We start from the raw sequence: 18,389 nt of genomic DNA on the forward strand, positions 1-18,389 counted from the left end.
TGACAAGTATACCGATTATGACTAAAATTATGTGTAATAATTGATAAGCACCATTGATTTTTATAGGAAAGATTTCATACAACAATTAAACATCATCAAATTACATTGAACAGTTTAAACAATTAAAAACCAATAATTAGAGATCTAGCAAATCATCAAATCATACATTTTTTTAGTGTTTTATTTTTTGAAAAAATTTATATTTTTTTATCCTAATTCAATATTTTTTACTAATTAACTAAACATGTTAACTATTTTCTTAGTGTTTTTTTTTTACGGAAAGAAAAAAAATAATTGGACTTAAAAGTTACTTTTTTTTAACTAAACATGCTAAGAAAAATATATTTTTTTTATGTCTTTATGAAGAAGTATGGTTGATCGTATTACTGCAAATATATATCAAGGTGATATTTATGTAAATAGTAGTTGACTCTAGGTATATATCAATGTGACTATATTATTAATTACGAAAAAAATCACTGATTCACATTTGTTTCTTTTGCTAACAATGTATCATAACCTTTCCGGATCAAAGAAGATTGTTTTCTGAATAGATTTTGGGTGTTGGCGATGGAGAAATTGAAGATGACAACGACGGTGAATTAAAACTTGACATTCCATCAGATTTATTGATTACAAATTCAGATGATCCTATTGCTTCTATCGTTGAAAGCACATATCCCCAACTTTTACAAAACATGAACGATATAACGTATTTCCAAAATAGAGCTATATTAGCTCCTAAAAATTCAATAGTCAACACAATAAATGATTATATGTTGGATTTAATTCCTGGTGAAGAAAAAGCATATCTGAGTTATGATACTCCACTCGCACATAATGTAGATGGTCAAACAGTGGATGATGTTCATACTCCCGAATTTTTTAACACGATTTCTACGTCGGGACTTCCAAATCACAAGTTGAGACTTAAAGTTAGAGTTCGTGTTATGCCATTAAGGAATTTGAGTCAAAAATTATGATTATGCAATGGAACAAAAATTATTTTTACAAGATTGGGAAAACGTGCTCTTGAAGGAAATATTATTTCAGGAAGTAATATTGGTGATCAGGTTTTAATACCTAGATTTTCTCTGACACCATATGACGTAAGGATTCCTTTTAAATTTCAACGGAGACAATTTTCTTTAATGATTTCTTTTGCGATGACTATTAATAAGAGTCAGGGACAATCTTTAAGGCATGTTGGGATATATCTTCTGTCGCCAGTGTTTTCACATGACCAGCTGTATGTTGCAATTTCAAGAGTTATTTCTAGAGAAGGATTAAACATATTGATCATCGACGATGACGGCGTAGATACGACTAAGACTTCGGATGTGGTCTATAAGAAAGTCTTCCGTAATATACCTTCCTTTGTATGAATATTCATCCAAAATTATTGTTGAACTATCGTTTAATGTTACTCAAAAATTTTCATATACCTTATATTATTGCAATTATCATGCCGTGATTTATAATTACATATCTTACGGCTAATTAGATCCGTGCACCACACGGGTTGATGTTCTAGTGAGAAAGAAAGAACAGTGCGGCCAATGAAACCCTAATTTGAGCAAGAAACTAATATGTTAACCTTTGTTGAAGGTTGGATTGGATGGCCCCATATAGGATATATAATCCAAATGGGCTAACATTAAAGTTGAAATGAATAATAGTTTTTTAATTTTATTTTTTTATATCGAATAATCATTTTTAAAATACTAAAACATTATTATGTTATGTCAAAAAACATTATGCATGATCATAAAAGAGATAAAAAAATTGAACTCCAAAGACTTGGTATAGTAGTAAAAAGACGGGTCTTGAATCCGAGCGGTGCCGAGTTTGAGCAAAATCGGGGCACCATCCCCTCACCATATATATATATATATATATATATATATATATATATATATATATATATATATATATATATATATATATATATATATATATATATATATATATATATATATATATATATATATATATATATATATATATAATAACGAGCTCGCAAGCCCAAAAAATATGCACAAATTACCATCACAAATAAAGGTTTCTATTGCTCAGGCCACCGAAGTGGAAATGACAAACCCAAACCGGTCTTTTGTTACTTGCCATTTTGTAGTGACTATTTTTTAAAGTAAACACAATGAGTTGGGTAATTTAACGTGTAGTTCTTGTGCTAAAAAAGAAATGCAAGAGCAGTGGCTAATTTTTCGAAATGATTATGTGGATTGTGTATATTGAGTTGAACAGACGTTAAATGACTATAATTGTCTCTATTGGTGCAAACAATAGAATTAATTTTTTTTAAATCTAGACAGAATCGTCTATCTTCTCCTAAATTTTCACTTTCTTCGTGGCTTGTGCAACATCCTATGCACATGCAAACATTTTATTCCTACGAGGTAGACATTCGGTCCGGCCCGGTGGTGTGCGCAATCCTCATAGCAGCACCACCATTCAATTAGTCCGACCGGGATAGCAAAACCCATTTGGGTCGTTAAACATCGGCTTCAACCGTCACAATAGTTTGTCTTCTCTAATTTGTGATGTGAGTCTCTTCTCATATTTCTTCACGGCATCATGATTGGACTATGTTCGAGATGCTTTTTTTTTACTTGGATTTAGTTAGAATGTTGCATATGCTTTATCATTTGCACCCTATTTACTTTAAAATAAACATAAATAAAAGGCTTAAAAAATATTGTCATAATTGTATATCGAAAAATAAAATAAAATTGAAAAGCTCCGCATATAAAAAAAATACTGTAATATATAAGAGCTCTATTTATAAAGCATAGTTAAAATTTAACAAAGTAAATAACCAACTAAACTACTAAATCAACTCAATTCTCCTAATTATTACTATTCTCCTAATAATTAATATATTTTCTTACTGTCAAAAGTAAATAAATATATTTTATACTTTAAAATAAGTATAGATTGATTTTGTTTTTGTATCTTTATAAAATTATGTCGATGCCCCTTTAGGGCGTGTTTGGTTCAATGAGAGTATGGGAGGGGAGGAGAGGGGAGGGGAGAAATTTTTAATTGCATATATGTTTGGTTCACGAGACAAATGAGAGATGAAACAAATAATTATTTTGTATGATTTTCTTTGTCAAAGTTTAAAGCAGTAACTAAAATAATTTATAATATGTCTATAAAATTACAAAACATTACAAAATTTTATGCGATTATTTTGGAGAAAAAAAAAACAGTTATTTGATAATAGATTTAATACATAAATGTGATATATGTTAAAATTTACAATTACTTTGTATATCTAAGGAGTAACCAAAAAAACTTTGTATATCTAAGATATATAATATCATTTTCATATGACATGCATGCCTAAAAAGTCATATTTAACACATGAAGAATGAAATATATATATATATATATATATATATATATATATATATATATATATATATATATATATCTGTGTGTGTGTGTGTCGTAAGATATATTTGGTGGTGTCCCGCATGTAGTTGGTGGTAGTCTTTGCGATCGAAATTCATGTCTCGGATAATCATATATGAAAAGAAAATCAATTGTGTGTGATTTATCTAATATTCAAAATTGATTTTTTAATGTTAAATTAATGATATATTAATTATGTTTTTATATTTTCTTTAATTAATATTCTTAACAATTAAATTTTTAAATTTATAATAAAATTCTCAATTTTATATTAAGTTTAAAATTAAGTTATCAATTACCATGTCCAAATTTGACTTTTAATTTAAACAATACTTGATATATTTTTCTTACACATCCTGGTTGAATTTCAACATACCCCACGAAAGTCGTTTTTCCTTGAGAATTGGAGGATACACTCTTTTATTTCAAATAATTGACAATCCCCGTGGTTCCATTGATATTACTAGTTTGAAGTTTGTTATTGGTTTTTTTTTGGTCAAGGGACTGAGGCTTGTATTGTACTGAAAACTTTGTAAAAAATTTCGATTAACTTATATCAAGTAAAGAATTTACAGGTTAAGGGTTTGCTTCATCCAATGTTCATCTATCTAATAGTGAGCAATTCTACTTGCTTGTCTTTGTTTGTACGGTGTTTTGTATTTGAAGCCAAAATAGTTTTTGGAGGGTTTAGGGTACATTTTTTTTTAATGAAAAATTATTAGTATGTTAATTGTTATATGTTGGTTTTTTTTACATTTTACCAGGATTTAAACACTGAACCTCCGATTCTTTTTGAAGGATTTAGGGTACATGATTGATCCTCAAATTTGGAGAAAGCGTTTATAAGTTAATATGTTGGACAGTTGGAGTATTATTAGTTTGAATGTTGAATCTTATGATGTTTGAATCTTTATGAAAATGAGTAAAGCCTGCATTTACCAAAATTTGGTAGATTTCTAAAATATGCTTCTCTTTATTAATTGATACAAGCAAGTTTCTTGACGAGTTTTAAAAAGAATAGTTGATGGTATTATCTTGTGTTGTTTATTATAATGTCTCTTAGATTTATTTACTAGTATTTGTTATATAATGAGATGCATTTCTTTATTTTGATTGCATTTCTTTATTCTTCCAACAAATTAGTCCCTAATTTTGTAAGAATGCTTTTAAATATGTCTTAGAAATTATTAATATTTAAAAAAATCTATTTAACTATTAATTTTTTTTCATATAGGTGGTTGAAGACGACGAATGTGTCTTTAGTTCCAACTATCATAGCTGGTGATCTAATCCGTTACTTTGTTTGGGCCTTGTTTGATTTGTTTATAGTTTTTTTTCCTATTCTTTGTAAATACTTGTAATCGCTCTCGATACACCTTGTGTTGAGAAGATTGTTTTGTGAATATATATCTCATTTTAACTTTTTCAAAAAAAGAAAAAAAACTATTTACTATTAATTTAGTCTATAACATACTCTTTGAAAGACAAATATGAATAAAGTTTGAAAGAGTGTGAAACCTTTTTAAATATTAATAATCTCAAACACCATCTTGAGAGTATCTTAAGACAAATTTATTTATTATTGTAATGAGAGTTAAGATACTCCATATATATAATGAAAGAGGAAAGTCCATTGTTAGAGTTTCATGGTGTATAATTGGAATTATTGCATCAACTTTTAATAATAAGCTGATTTTTTTTTCAAAAGAAAGTAAAATTCACACCATTCATCAACTTCTGATCGTTAAGCATTTGATGGATATGAAATTATAAAATTGGACCCATCTATAAAAATTGAAAGTATATATTTTATTATGCTACAAATTTATGAATTTAACGCCCCTACTGTTAAAATTTTCTGGCTCCGTCACTGTATATATATATTTCGTCAAGTAGTCTAGTGACTTTCATCCTTTACCAACAATGAATTGGTCCAAGTGATAAGAGTTTTGGTCTCTTTAAGCATGTAGTCAGAGGTTCGATTCTTGGCTCATGTGTACGGAGAAAATTCGGTTGGAAGGAGAGAACCCACTTTGTGTACCCCACAGGTTCCCCGACAGAGATTAGTCATTGCCAACGGCGATGGAAACTTCGTACCAACATCACGATAACCAAAAAAAGAAAAAGAAATTTCACCCTTAAGGTGAATAAGTGGGATGTTCGGGGTTTGAGTAAAAAAAAAGTGGGATGTTCGGGTTCGAACTCCGGCCCTAGGCCTACATATAAAATGTAATGTCGCTACCAATTGAACTAAACTCACGGGACCTGGGAAAAAAAGTTGAATATATAATACTCTTTTTTGTTTTTTTTTTTACTAAAATGTTGTACTCTTATATATTAATAGTAGCAAGTGTGATGTTTTAAGTCTCACATAGTTACTTATAGGTCCTCTTACTTATATTATTGTTCAACCTTCACTTTTTTAAGTAATGTGAGACTTAAAACATTACACTTACTACTATTGCTGCACTCACCGTACATGCCACCTGACCACCTTTGTCTTGAAGACATTCCATAGAACAAGACGGCCAAACCCTTTGTCGAACCATCAACTATGACACCACTGTTGGGTCATGCAAAGATCCCGACGAATCATCCATGTTAGGCCAAAAGCAACCACACAAATGAGCTAGACACCCATCTTAACCCAAAACCTTAATGTGTTGAGTTTATGGACTTTCTCACTTATAAAATATTCAACTTTCACTTTCCATGCAACATGCGACTTCCAACCTCACAATTGTGACACAAAATCTCCACCTCAAGTGTGTGCCGTAAGACTTTTCATACAAGGACCCGGTCGAACCTTCACTGAACCATCGACTCCGATATCACTGTTGGGTCATGAGCAGATAAGAGAAATCATCTATATTGGGTCAAGAACAACCACATAAATGAGTTGGACACTAGATCTTTACTCAAAACCTTAAGTCATTGAGTTTACAAGTCTCTCACTTATATAATTGTCAACGTTCACGTTTTCAAGTAATGTGGGACTTCAAATCTCACACTTGCTGCTACACACCATATTCACCTTATCAGCCAATTTTGTAAGGTTGAGTTAAACTTAATTCAAAATACTATGATAGAATCAAATTTTCCTCCAAGATCTATTGGGACACCTGCTACCAAATTTCTGCTACTGTATCACCCACCATTTATATTCACGCAGTAAACACAATAATGTTGGGGTGTATTAAGAGTCTCACATTTGTTGAGAGATGACCTGGAAAATATGTTTACAAATGATTGAGAGATGCCCTAAAAAATATATTTATAGGTGGAAAATATGTTTACAAATGATTGAGAAATGCCCTAAAAAATATATAACGTGGGACTTCAAACCTCACACTTGCTTATTTATAAGTCGATTTTATAAAGTTGAGTTACACATAATCCATCAATTTAAGAATATGATCAAGAAACTGCTATTAGTAAGCAGAACAAATATCACGGCCATTCCTCATCTGATGAAGATCAATCTTGTCTTTGATAAAACTTAACAATTAGGTATATCCATTATTATTTTGTACACAAGACACATAAGCAAATGCCTTGAAGATGGAAACTTGACAACTTCACATATTCTATCTCAGATATGGCCACAGGAACAACACCACAATGAGACAGAAAGAAGAAAAGAATGATACCAATAGTTCCCACTTAGAAATGCTCATTGGCCTTTGCAAATGTTCTTTCTCCCACTCTTGCACCTATGTATGGGCCCCAATTCATAATGTACAAAGTATAAATAGCTATGCATATAATTTGAGACACATTTCCTTAGAGAAAAAAAAAATCATATACATCATCATATCTTCAATTTCATGGCTTCTGCATCAGGATTGAAGCGCACAGATTCAATAACAGATAACATGTCTTCACCAGATGCATCGAAGCAGAGTAGGTATCATATGAAGAGGTGTTTTGCCAAGTACCTTGAGAAAGGTAAAAGGATCATAAAAGTTCATGACTTGATGGAAGAAATGGAGCAAGTTATAAAGGACCAGAGTGATAGGAATCAAATATTAGAGGGCAATCTTGGCTTCTTATTAAGTTTTACACAGGTTAATTTTTTTCTTTCTTAAAATAAACATTACATTAATGTTACATATCCGGTGAGTTTAGTTTAGTTGGTAGACACATTACAATATCTAGAGGTCGGGATTTGAACTCAGCATTCATTTTAGGGATGAAATTCTGATCATTAGGTTACTTGATCAAAAAAATGTTACAATGTGACATTATTAAGCTGATATATGTCTACGTGTCAGTGTCGTGTCTGGCGGTGAATGATAGATTAATAATGTGTATTTTAATATTGTGACCTCCCTTGTGAAACTTGCAGGAAGCTATTGTTGATCCACCGTATGTTGCCTTTGCAGTAAGGCCAGACCCTGGAGTTTGGGAATATGTAAAAGTGAGCTCTGAGAATCTTTCAGTTGAACCTATAACATCCACTGATTACCTCAAATTCAAGGAAAGAATATATGACGAAAAGTGGTATATTTCATTTGACTCATTATTATTATTAGTAGTATATTACAAAATTATATGTATATTTTTAATGAGTACAAATTAATGACACATTTTTGTTATCAGATCACAACACATATTTTGAATTTTCATATAAATCAAATCAAACTAACATGTTGCAGGGCAAATGATGAAAATGCATTTGAAGCAGATTTTGGAGCATTTGACTTTCCTATTCCTAAATTAACTTTGCCTTCTTCAATTGGAAATGGCCTCCATTTTGTTTCAAAGTTCTTAACTTCACGCTTTAGTTGCAAATTGGCAAAAACACAACCTATATTGGACTACTTGTTATCACTAAATCATCGAGGAGAAGTAAGTAACATCATATTAATATCTCACACACGCACGTTACACCAATGTTTTAAAAACCAGACCAACGATAGAAACTAGTGAGACATCTTGGTCATTGTTCAAATAGTTCTACCACGATTGAACAAAATGACTAATAAATAGATAATAAGTAAAAAACGTCCATAATATAAAAAACCAATACAAGCGTTGAACCAACCGTAGTTCAATAATTTAAACCAACCAGTAAACTGGCTGATTCCTGGTTTAACTGATTGAACCGGCCGATTCGGTCAAATTTTTAAAACATGAGAGTACAAGCATTGTAAATTTGTAATGTACTTTTGGTTATTCATAATCCCTTTTGTCGTTTAATCCAACAGAGTATGATGCTAAATGATACCTTGAGCTCAGTTGCAAAGCTGCAGATGGCACTAACAGTGGCTGATGCATTCCTCTCAGCACTTCCACTGGATACTCCTTATCATGATTTTGAACCAGGGTAAGCCCCTTTATGTCGAGTATGCCTCATATTCACTAATAAGCTATAAATCACGGACTCTAATACGGACACCTGACACGACACGGACGCGTGTTAGACACCGCGAGACACCTAATCATAGAGGTATCTGTGCTTCATAGCTGATAAGTGCACATTATACTATGCAAACCTAAGTATTACATAATCGAAAAACTAAAGTTACCACTCTGCTGTCGGACGTAGATACAATTAACCGAACTCTGTAAATAATCGTTTATATTCTTGTGTGTGTTTACTTATCAGTTTGCTTTAGAGCCGGATTTGTTGTTCTAACACTTGATACTTCTAAAAGTGGAACAATATTAGTGATTCACTAATTCAATATCATTATCATTCATAAGGTTTAAGCTGTGGGGTTTTGAAAGAGGATGGGGAGATACTGCAGGAAGAGTTAAGGATACAATGAGAACTTTGTCAGAAGTACTCCAAGCTCCAGACTCAATAAATATAGAGAAGTTTTTCAGCAAAGTTCCAACAATATTCAATGTTGTAATCTTCTCTATTCATGGTTATTTTGGTCAAGCTGATGTTCTTGGCTTGCCAGACACCGGCGGACAGGTAACATTTCTAAACTCGAGTAGTATGTTTGGTTTAGCTTTTGGAGGAGGCAAAATTAGTTCAGGACATGTAGAATTGATTTTGACATGTTTGGATGTTCTCGAGTAGAATTTATTATGCCTCCCGAATCGATTCTAACTTGAAGCTTTTACCACCACAATTGATTTTTAACAATGAATTTATTGTTCAATTCACTTTTAAAACATTATAACTTTACAATTAATACATCCAAACATTATAACTTTACATTCAAGTTCATTCAGCTTACTTTTATCCATAATCAATTCATTCAAAATCAACTTTTTTCACCGCAGAACCAATCACACACCAATTATTTAACATTTTCTTTTCTACAATCTTGAATAGGTAGTTTATATATTGGATCAAGTGAGAGCTTTGGAAGCAGAGTTACTACTTAGAATTAATCAACAAGGCTTAAAAGTGAAGCCTCAAATTCTTGTGGTATGTTTAATTTAATGCAAAAAAATAATGATTCCTTTCTACATAACAATAACTTGCTTTTAATAGAATAATATATGTTGCTGACAATGGTAGGTCACAAGGCTAATACCTGATGCTCAAGGAACCAAATGCAATCAAGAGTTGGAACCAATCATTGATACCAAGCACTCGAAAATTCTACGCGTGCCTTTTCAAACAGATAAAGGAATATTGCGTCAATGGGTTTCTCGCTTCGATATTTATCCTTATCTTGAAAGGTTTACTCAGGTATTCTTTGACGAGATATGACATGAAAACGTGTTTATCAGTAAGAGACATCCCGAAACTTATTTTCTAATGAATTTTTCATTTGACTAGTTCTTTGGTTCGTGTTATAGGATGCCACAACTAAGATTCTCAATCTCATGGAAGGAAAACCAGATCTTGTTATAGGAAATTACACTGATGGGAATTTGGCAGCTTCTCTTATGGCTAGCAAACTTAAAATAACTCAGGTCACTATCTTTTTATTAATACATTGGATAAGTAAGATCTTATTATTCAACAATTTTTGTGACTTTTAAGGATGTCCTTTTTTTGGTAAGTAGCCTAGTGACTAGAAATTCTACCCTTAAGGGGAATAAGTCGAGTGTCTGGAGTTCGTACCCGGCCTCTGCATATAAAATAAGACGTTCCTGCCAACTGAGCGAAACTCACTGCTGCATGAACTAATTAATGAAATTGCTTGAAAACCAGGGAACCATAGCACATGCTTTAGAGAAGACTAAATATGAAGATTCAGATGTCAAGTGGAAAGAGTTAGATCCTAAGTATCACTTCTCATGTCAATTCATGGCTGATACAATTGCAATGAATGCATCAGATTTCATCATAACAAGCACATATCAGGAAATTGCTGGAAGGTTAGGCATTATAATTAAAAGAAGAAAAAAAAAATTATAATCACAACCTTTATATTTGGATGTTTTCTCTTCAGACCTCCCACATTTCTTTTCTACCCCCTGAATTTCCGTTTTTGCCCTTGGGGGTACTTCGGTTTGTACTAACTGAATTTTTTTGTCATGCTAAAAAAATTCGGTTAATAAAAACCGAAATTTTGTGTTCCAATTTTTTTTCAAAATTTCCTGCATAAATTCAGCATCAGACCCTCAACTTCCACAATTTATTTGAAATACTAAACGATGTCCGATTTGAGTAAACGACCACTCGTTGGAAAGTTTAGGGTTTCAAGATTACAAATATAATTTTAGTTTTGAGGGTTAACTATCCAATTGGTTCAGTTTGACCAAATAATGGGTACTGGTACAGAAACAGGGCAGAAACTTTTCTCAAACTTGTAGGTAGATTTTCTGATACTATACTTAATGAAATTTAACAATTCCGGTGTCAATCCTGCAGTAAATTTTGTCTTCTTTACACTAGATTAAAAATAATTAGCATATGACTTATATTCAAAAAAATATGCTAAATTTATCACAGATAACTCTACACGAATTTTAACATAAATCTTTCTTCTTTTCTTAACATTTATGTTATTTCGGTTTATATAAACTGAATTTTTTTTTCCATGTTTAAAAATTTCGGTTTGTATAAACCGAAATAAGTTGGCCAAATTTTTTCAAACCACAAGGGGCAAAATGGGATTTTTGGGGTATAAAAGAAAGGCGGGGGGTCGGGAGAGAAAACATCTTATATTTGAAGCAATGATACAAACACAGACACAGGATATGACTCAGAGAGTCAGAGACTGACCCATCAACCCTTATAATATTTTGAAAATGAAAGAAGTTGAATGAAACTACATGTGTCGGTGTCATTTAGTGACTTAGTGTCCTACACTGACATATATTGGACACCAGACACACCTTCCGTCTGAATTTTCGGTGCTACATGTGATGATAAAAAAATGAATATAAATACATATATAAATAAAGAATAAACTATCAAAGGCTTGTAATGTAACATACTCAATTCTGAAAGTTTTTCTTTGCAGCAAAGATAAACCAGGACAATATGAAAGTCATGCAACATTTACACTCCCAGGGCTATGCAGAGTTGTTTCGGGGATAAATATATTTGATCCGAAGTTCAACATAGCTGCACCTGGAGCTGATCAATCTGTCTATTTTCCTTACACAGAGAAAGATAAAAGACTAACTCGATTTCATCCTGACATTGAAGACTTACTGTATAGTAAAGTTGATAACAAAGATCATATGTAAGCGAAAAAGTTTCCGTTATTTAGTTGTTGATGTTAAGACTTCAGAAAAACATTACAATATTCATACAAAATGATTAATTTTCTCTTACAGTGGATATCTCGAAAACAAAAGACAACCTATAATCTTCTCAATGGCAAGGCTTGATGTTGTGAAGAACATAACCGGTTTAGTCGAATGGTATGGAAAGAACAAGAGATTGAGAAGTCTAGTGAACCTTGTCATAGTTGGAGGATTCTTTGATCCTTTGAAATCCAAAGATAGAGAAGAAATGGCAGAAATAAGAAAAATGCATGATTTAATTGAAAAGTATCAACTCAAGGGTCAATTTAGATGGATAGTTGCGCAGACTGATAGACATCGCAATGGAGAGCTTTATCGCTTCATTGCCGACAGAAAGGGAGCTTTTGTGCAGCCTGCTTTGTATGAAGCATTTGGTCTAACTGTCATTGAAGCAATGAACTGTGGTTTGCCTACTTTTGCTACTAACCATGGTGGTCCGGCTGAAATTATTGTTGACGGCGTTTCTGGTTTCCATATTGATCCCCTCAATGGAGATGAATCAAGTAGCAAAATTGCTGATTTCTTTGAAAAATGTAAAGTGGATTCGACACACTGGAACACGATTTCAGCGTCCGGATTGCAGCGCATTAACGAATGGTAAGGGAAAAAACAACACCAATATTTCCTAGCTTTAAATTAGAATAGTTAATATTTAACATTTGAAACATTGAGTAAAGATTGCATGGATTTGTTTTGTAGTTATACATGGAAGATTTATGCAAACAAGTTGTTGAATATGGGAAACATTTATACTTTTTGGAGGAGAGTGAATAATGAACCAAAAGAAGCAAAGCAAAGATACATTTGGATGTTCTATAACCTTATGTTCAAGAATTTGGTAAGAATTATATTTGTTCTTAGGCTAAATTGCACTTTTGGCCCCCTAACTTTCACAATCTTACAATTTTAACCCCCTAACATTAACCCCTTTTGCAAAAGACTGACTCCCTTTTAACCAAGTCAACGCACACGTGGACAGTGGCTCACATGACATGCTAACGTGACATGCGAGTCATTGTGCACATGTGCGTTGACTTGGTCAAAATCAGTGGGGGTTAGCCTTATGCAAAATGGACTAAAATTAGGGAGCCAAAAGTGCTATATATGAAAGTTAGGGGGCCAAAATTGCAAGTTTATGAAAGTTATGGGGCCAATAATGCACTTTACCCATGTTCCTATATGTAATGAGACTTTTAGAATAGCCACCATTTCTTATATGTTAATGTTACAGGTTAAGACTGTATCTGTTCTAAGAGATGAACCTCAACAACCAGTGTCCAACTCCAAGCAGCAAAGTCTCAAAAAGCAAGGAACAAGCAGGTATGCCATCCAACAAATGAAGACATTTTGACAAAATAAAATTAAGTTATTTGAAGTTTAGATATAGTTTGTCATTTTTTTCTCAAGCTTACGTTTTTCTTTCATCGCTATTGTTTTGCTGCAACAGGCGTTCAAAGTCTAGATCGCAGAGTTGAGATCAACTATACAAGTTAATGTAACTTATTTTCAGACGTGCAACAATTTATTCGTGAAAATCTTGTTCACACAGTTTATTCATTACAAATAAGTTGTATATTTGTTGCAAAATGACAACTGTTTCTATGTTATCAATAAAATACTTTGCAGTCATTTTAAAATAAAATTCAAAAACCTAAACACCACTATTATACTATAATAAAATTCAAGTATAGATCCTATATTCGAAAAAAGGAATATAAAAAAAGAATAGTTTTAATAGCAATCTACCTAATTTAAAATTTGAAAGATAAGTCATCCACATGGTACTATAGTAGGATCCAATGTTGAAGATGTGTCCCTGTCACACATTTCAGGACCAATATTTATAAGTTTTTCTCCCTGCAAGGAAACAGAAACAACTTGAGACGTTCGAAATACAAAAAAAAAAAACTTCAATTTCTTCAAATTTATTAAGCAATGAAAGCATACCTTAACAAGGTTCCGAAAATAAGTCATGGTGTAATTTCCAGTTGGAAATAAAACTTCAATAAGATCTGCTAATACCAATTGAGGTTGCGAGACTGCTCCGTTGTACCAATCTTCATATGCAGAAGATTAAACAAAATATTATACTTGGAGAACAACTGAACAAGTTATCAAGTATTGACACAAACATTGAGCATATTTCACTAGAAAATCACAAAAATGTAGTGTGTTTGGATATTGTGACTTACCAAGAGAGGAGCTTTGAATCCGTTTATCGTATCTCCATAGGCTTGTGTTTGTAAGAAAGGAAAAACAAGAACGATCTTCAACATTTAGATTTTGGATAAACGTTGATGCTGTGTAGTTGACTAGATCAGAAGTTAATGTTTCATCAATCACTACTTCCACAGTCTACATCAGAAATACTAATCGTTAACAAATTTAATACCACTATCAACTTTCTTAATTTGCGCGATTTAATCAGCGAGTCCTATGTTTAGGGACGAAGATAATATAGTAATTTCAACTCACGCATAAGATGGCATGAAATTCCTCCAAATCATCTGGATCAGAAACATTGTAAGTGTTCTTGTTGGCATTCAAAATCTCTCCCCCTGCATCTTCCATATACTATTTGATAGAGACCCAAAAAACATACTAGTTAAGTATAATCACCGGATTAATAGAAAATTTCTGTAAGAGATAGCTAAAGTTTCATACCTTAAGATAATATGCTTCCTTTGTAAAAGACCAAACACCCTGCAAAGATAACATTTCAGTATAACGTTACGCAATATTAACTCGTTTTGTGTCGATAAATTATATATAAGTATTATTAATATTTTGGAGATGCATACATGATCATATTTCATCCAAGCTACAGTTGGCTTGAATGAAGTTCGAGTTTTCGCAATTTCAGCCAAGCACAGATAATTCTCCTTAACCTATACAATAATAAGCCATTTGTTAGTAACATACTAACATAAATTACAAAATCAAATCAGTTACACAGATTAAAACATAATTCAAGTGCAATGGTTTTCTTACTGTAGTATAGACTTGATTGGCTCTAGATTCAACATTTGCAAAAGCTCCTATGAACTTGATCCATTCTGCTCTCTGTCAAAGTGAATGCAGCAAATGATTAAGCATATCTAGCACATAAAATCTTCAACCTCGTCGAACACTCTTTTCTAGTGACAAAAGCTCCTATTGTACCACTCTTCAATGCATGTTCCTAAGGCCTGTTTGGATCGACTTTTTGACTTTATTTACTAACATAAACATTTGTGAAACTATTTGAGAGAGCTTACAGAAATAGCTCATAACATGTCTATAAACTGTTTTCAGCTTATTTTCATAAACTTGCATGATAGCTTACAAAAACAGCTTATAGCATATATGAAAACAATTTGACTTTATTTTTTGTTATAGTTTTGTAATTTGACAATGCCATGTAAATACATCAACTAAAGCACAATCAAATAAGCTATTCCACAATCAACAATCAAATAAGCTGTTCTGAATTTTGAAAAATTATCTATAAATTAATAACCTTAGGTTGCTTACCTGCAAAGGGGTATCCTCTGAATAAGGAACTGAAGTTGCAAAATTGCAAGATGGCTGTTGATCAGTGTCACCAAAGAAGTGAGCAGAAAACTGTGAAAGCATTCCATAATCACTTTTGTTCAACATTTCAATCTTTCCTTCTTTATATAATTTCAATACACATGGAGAAGCCACAGTTTCCGAGGTTATGCCTTTTAAGCTCTCAAGTAAGCCTAAATGCTGCTCAAAACAACAATAGGAAGAAATATAAGATTAACATAATACGAACATAATAACTTAAAAAAATACGAACATAATAAAGGCCGAAGGGCTGAAGAAGTCAGATGAGTTAAATGGCCGAGTTTTGAACTCTGGTGAAGGAAAAAAAAATACGAACATAATAACTAACATATAAACTTTGAGTAGTGTGAGATTCTCACCTCTAAGAAGGAAACTTGAGTTCCAATTCATAGATTCAAAACAAGGAAAAAGAAATGTTAGCTGCAACTAAGGTGTTAAATTACAGGAAAATAATAAGACACTTTTAAGCTTATCTGCTTATGATCCAAAAGAATGACAAAATAATAGGGGTTAGCATGAGAACATTGACTTGGTTATGCATGGAACATACCAGGAAAAGAATCTGTATCAACAGAGAAGTTGGACAATGGTATGATAAATGATTTGATTCTTGAAGTGCAATATTTTGTCCTTGATGCAATCCTTGAGTTATTCTACCAATGAGAGGAATTCATCCATGAAATAACAGTTAGCTAAACATAGCTTATCAAGAAAAGATAGCAAAAATGCAATAAAGTAGGAAAAAGGAATGTAACCCCTATGTTTAATTCCCAACAGACGAACAAACTATTGGTGAGTCTGATGGAGCGTCGGGAGCAACAACAAGCTAATACTCCACGAGCGCAAGAGAAAGTTGTCACATCTCCACCCAAAACCTTAAGATGTTAGGTGTATCTTTCACCTCTTATATATCAAATATTTTTCTCATTCATAGTCGATGTGAGACTTAACCACTCACAATTGAAACCTAACAATCTTTCCTCAAGTGTGAGTTTCCACATCCTATAGTTGATCCAATACTAGGATCAACTTACGCTCTCCCACCAAGCCGAATCAAACCTCTGATACCATCTTGTATTGTCGGTGACTAACCTTTGTTAGGAAATTTGTTGGATGTTGGGTACACAAGATGAACTCTCGTCTCCCAATTAGATTTTCTACATACACAACAATCAAGATTCGAACATTGACTACATACTTAGGTGCTCGAGTGTCTTACCGCTAGGCGGAACAAGATTTGTCCCACTTTTTTTTTGTATTAACCTTTTGGTTCCCAAGGAAGGGGGTTCGGTAATCCAGAACTCGGCCGCGAGATAAGTAAAGTCTGTCCAAAGAATTCTTCCCACTAGGAATCGAACTCGGGTTTTCCCGAACAATTCGTCCTAGGGGGCTCATTAACCACTTGAGCCCAATGTCTTGATTAGATTTGTCCCACCTTTGATTACATATAACTTTGCTAATAAAAGAAGCTACTTTACCTAATCAATGTTTTGAAATGACAAATTGGGCAGCTACAAAGATTAATCACACTAATGTATCAAGTAATCCTTTCTAATGTAGATTATTTGTATTTATATAACTCATGAATAATAATTAATAAAATCATTGAAACAACTTATAAACATTTGTTAACACACATCCTAGTTAAAACAAAAAACAATGTTTCTAAATCTAGTGATTTCAAGATACCTGAAGAAGAAGATAGCTCTGGCCATCAACAGCATTCTTAATGACTTTGAAGGTTTGACCATAGTAAATATGAAAATTCACAGCATCTTCAACCTTTGAAAAATTTCCAACTTTCACTGTAACACTCACTCCATCAACACTTCCATAGTTAAATAACCAAACCAATACTAAGAAAAATATGGCTTGAAACCATGAACAAGGAGCTGAATCCATAATAAGTTAGAAAAAACAATGTGACCAATGAAGCTAATAATATATACTATATTTTCTCATTCTCATTCTCATTATTTTAATGCACACTTAGAAGATAATTAAAAAGCTATTTAACTTTTTAAGCAATTATCTGCAGCTTAACTGCGCCAACTACTTCTTGGTGGTGCAGTGTGCAGCTTTTTCATGAAAAATGGATTGAAATTTGAAACTAAGGTGAAATCATAAGGAGTGTGTGTATGAATGAATTGTTGGCATGTAGCTAGTGGAGTGTATAGTGTATACTTTATATATTATTTAATTTATTAAATTTAACAAAGATGAGGAAACAGTGAGTGACCCGTGAACTTATGTTTGGATTATTTTGTCATCTTTCATTTTTACTTTTTCATCCTTTTTTTTCTTTCTTTCTATTAATTGTTACATCTTTTTGTTTTGTCACATTCTCTATGATTTGATACCCTGATGAATGTGAGTGATCCACTACTCATCATACATGTGCTCTGCACTCACCTTAGTTCAACAACTACACATTCAAAATCATCGAAGCACGGACATAGACAGCGATAATAATTTTAAAAAATAACATAATTAAGTATAATCGTAAGTGTTGAGATCATATCACTGTCCGTTAACGACATGTATTCGATACAAAACATGATTAATCTGAGAAGTATTCGTGCTACGTTATTACTTCTTGCGATTTATTCCTACACTAGATAGAACATTAACAATTTTAACCACGACTAGAACTAGAACTAGGATCATAAGGTTAGACATGTATGAATTAACTAGGACTAGGATGATAA

General features: G+C 32.4%; 2 protein-coding genes across 2 annotated transcripts; one reads left to right on the forward strand and one right to left on the reverse strand.

Annotated features, from left to right (window-relative positions):
* The first annotated feature begins 7,206 nt into the window (after nt 1-7,206).
* LOC123916258 (sucrose synthase 5-like) lies at nt 7,207-13,691 on the forward strand. Its single transcript, XM_045967673.1, has 14 exons — nt 7,207-7,505; nt 7,787-7,941; nt 8,097-8,289; nt 8,649-8,767; nt 9,148-9,364; nt 9,731-9,826; nt 9,920-10,093; nt 10,204-10,320; nt 10,562-10,728; nt 11,820-12,044; nt 12,139-12,705; nt 12,808-12,946; nt 13,340-13,428; nt 13,556-13,691. The coding sequence occupies exons 1-14, from the start codon at nt 7,266-7,268 to the stop codon at nt 13,581-13,583; spliced, it is 2,526 nt and encodes an 841-aa protein (XP_045823629.1). The 5' UTR covers nt 7,207-7,265; the 3' UTR covers nt 13,584-13,691.
* Nucleotides 13,658-17,855, reverse strand: LOC123916260. The gene is made up of 11 exons (XM_045967674.1): nt 17,371-17,855; nt 16,232-16,334; nt 16,041-16,054; nt 15,622-15,840; nt 15,100-15,171; nt 14,910-14,996; nt 14,773-14,811; nt 14,584-14,682; nt 14,301-14,463; nt 14,056-14,165; nt 13,658-13,965 (listed from the first exon to the last, which is right to left on the reverse strand). The coding sequence occupies exons 1-11, from the start codon at nt 17,581-17,583 to the stop codon at nt 13,879-13,881; spliced, it is 1,206 nt and encodes a 401-aa protein (XP_045823630.1). The 5' UTR covers nt 17,584-17,855; the 3' UTR covers nt 13,658-13,878.
* Nucleotides 17,856-18,389: the final 534 nt, after the last annotated feature.

This window comes from Trifolium pratense, linkage group LG3 (assembly GCF_020283565.1).
Source record: "Trifolium pratense cultivar HEN17-A07 linkage group LG3, ARS_RC_1.1, whole genome shotgun sequence".
In the NCBI taxonomy this organism is placed as follows: domain Eukaryota; kingdom Viridiplantae; phylum Streptophyta; class Magnoliopsida; order Fabales; family Fabaceae; genus Trifolium; species Trifolium pratense.

Excerpts from the sequence above, each read along its gene's own strand:
- LOC123916258 (XM_045967673.1), top strand. The coding sequence starts at position 7,266 with ATGGCTTCTGCATCAGGATTGAAGCGCACAGATTCAATAACAGATAAC. Across the intron at positions 8,768-9,147 it reads TATCATGATTTTGAACCAGG|GTTTAAGCTGTGGGGTTTTG; the intron begins GTAAGCCCCTTT and ends ATCATTCATAAG. Across the intron at positions 12,045-12,138 it reads GTTGATAACAAAGATCATAT|TGGATATCTCGAAAACAAAA; the intron begins GTAAGCGAAAAA and ends TTTCTCTTACAG.
- LOC123916260 (XM_045967674.1), bottom strand. The coding sequence starts at position 17,583 with ATGGATTCAGCTCCTTGTTCATGGTTTCAAGCCATATTTTTCTTAGTA. Across the intron at positions 14,997-15,099 it reads CCAATCAAGTCTATACTACA|GTTAAGGAGAATTATCTGTG; the intron begins GTAAGAAAACCA and ends ATTATTGTATAG. Across the intron at positions 14,166-14,300 it reads GATTCAAAGCTCCTCTCTTG|ATTGGTACAACGGAGCAGTC; the intron begins GTAAGTCACAAT and ends CTGCATATGAAG.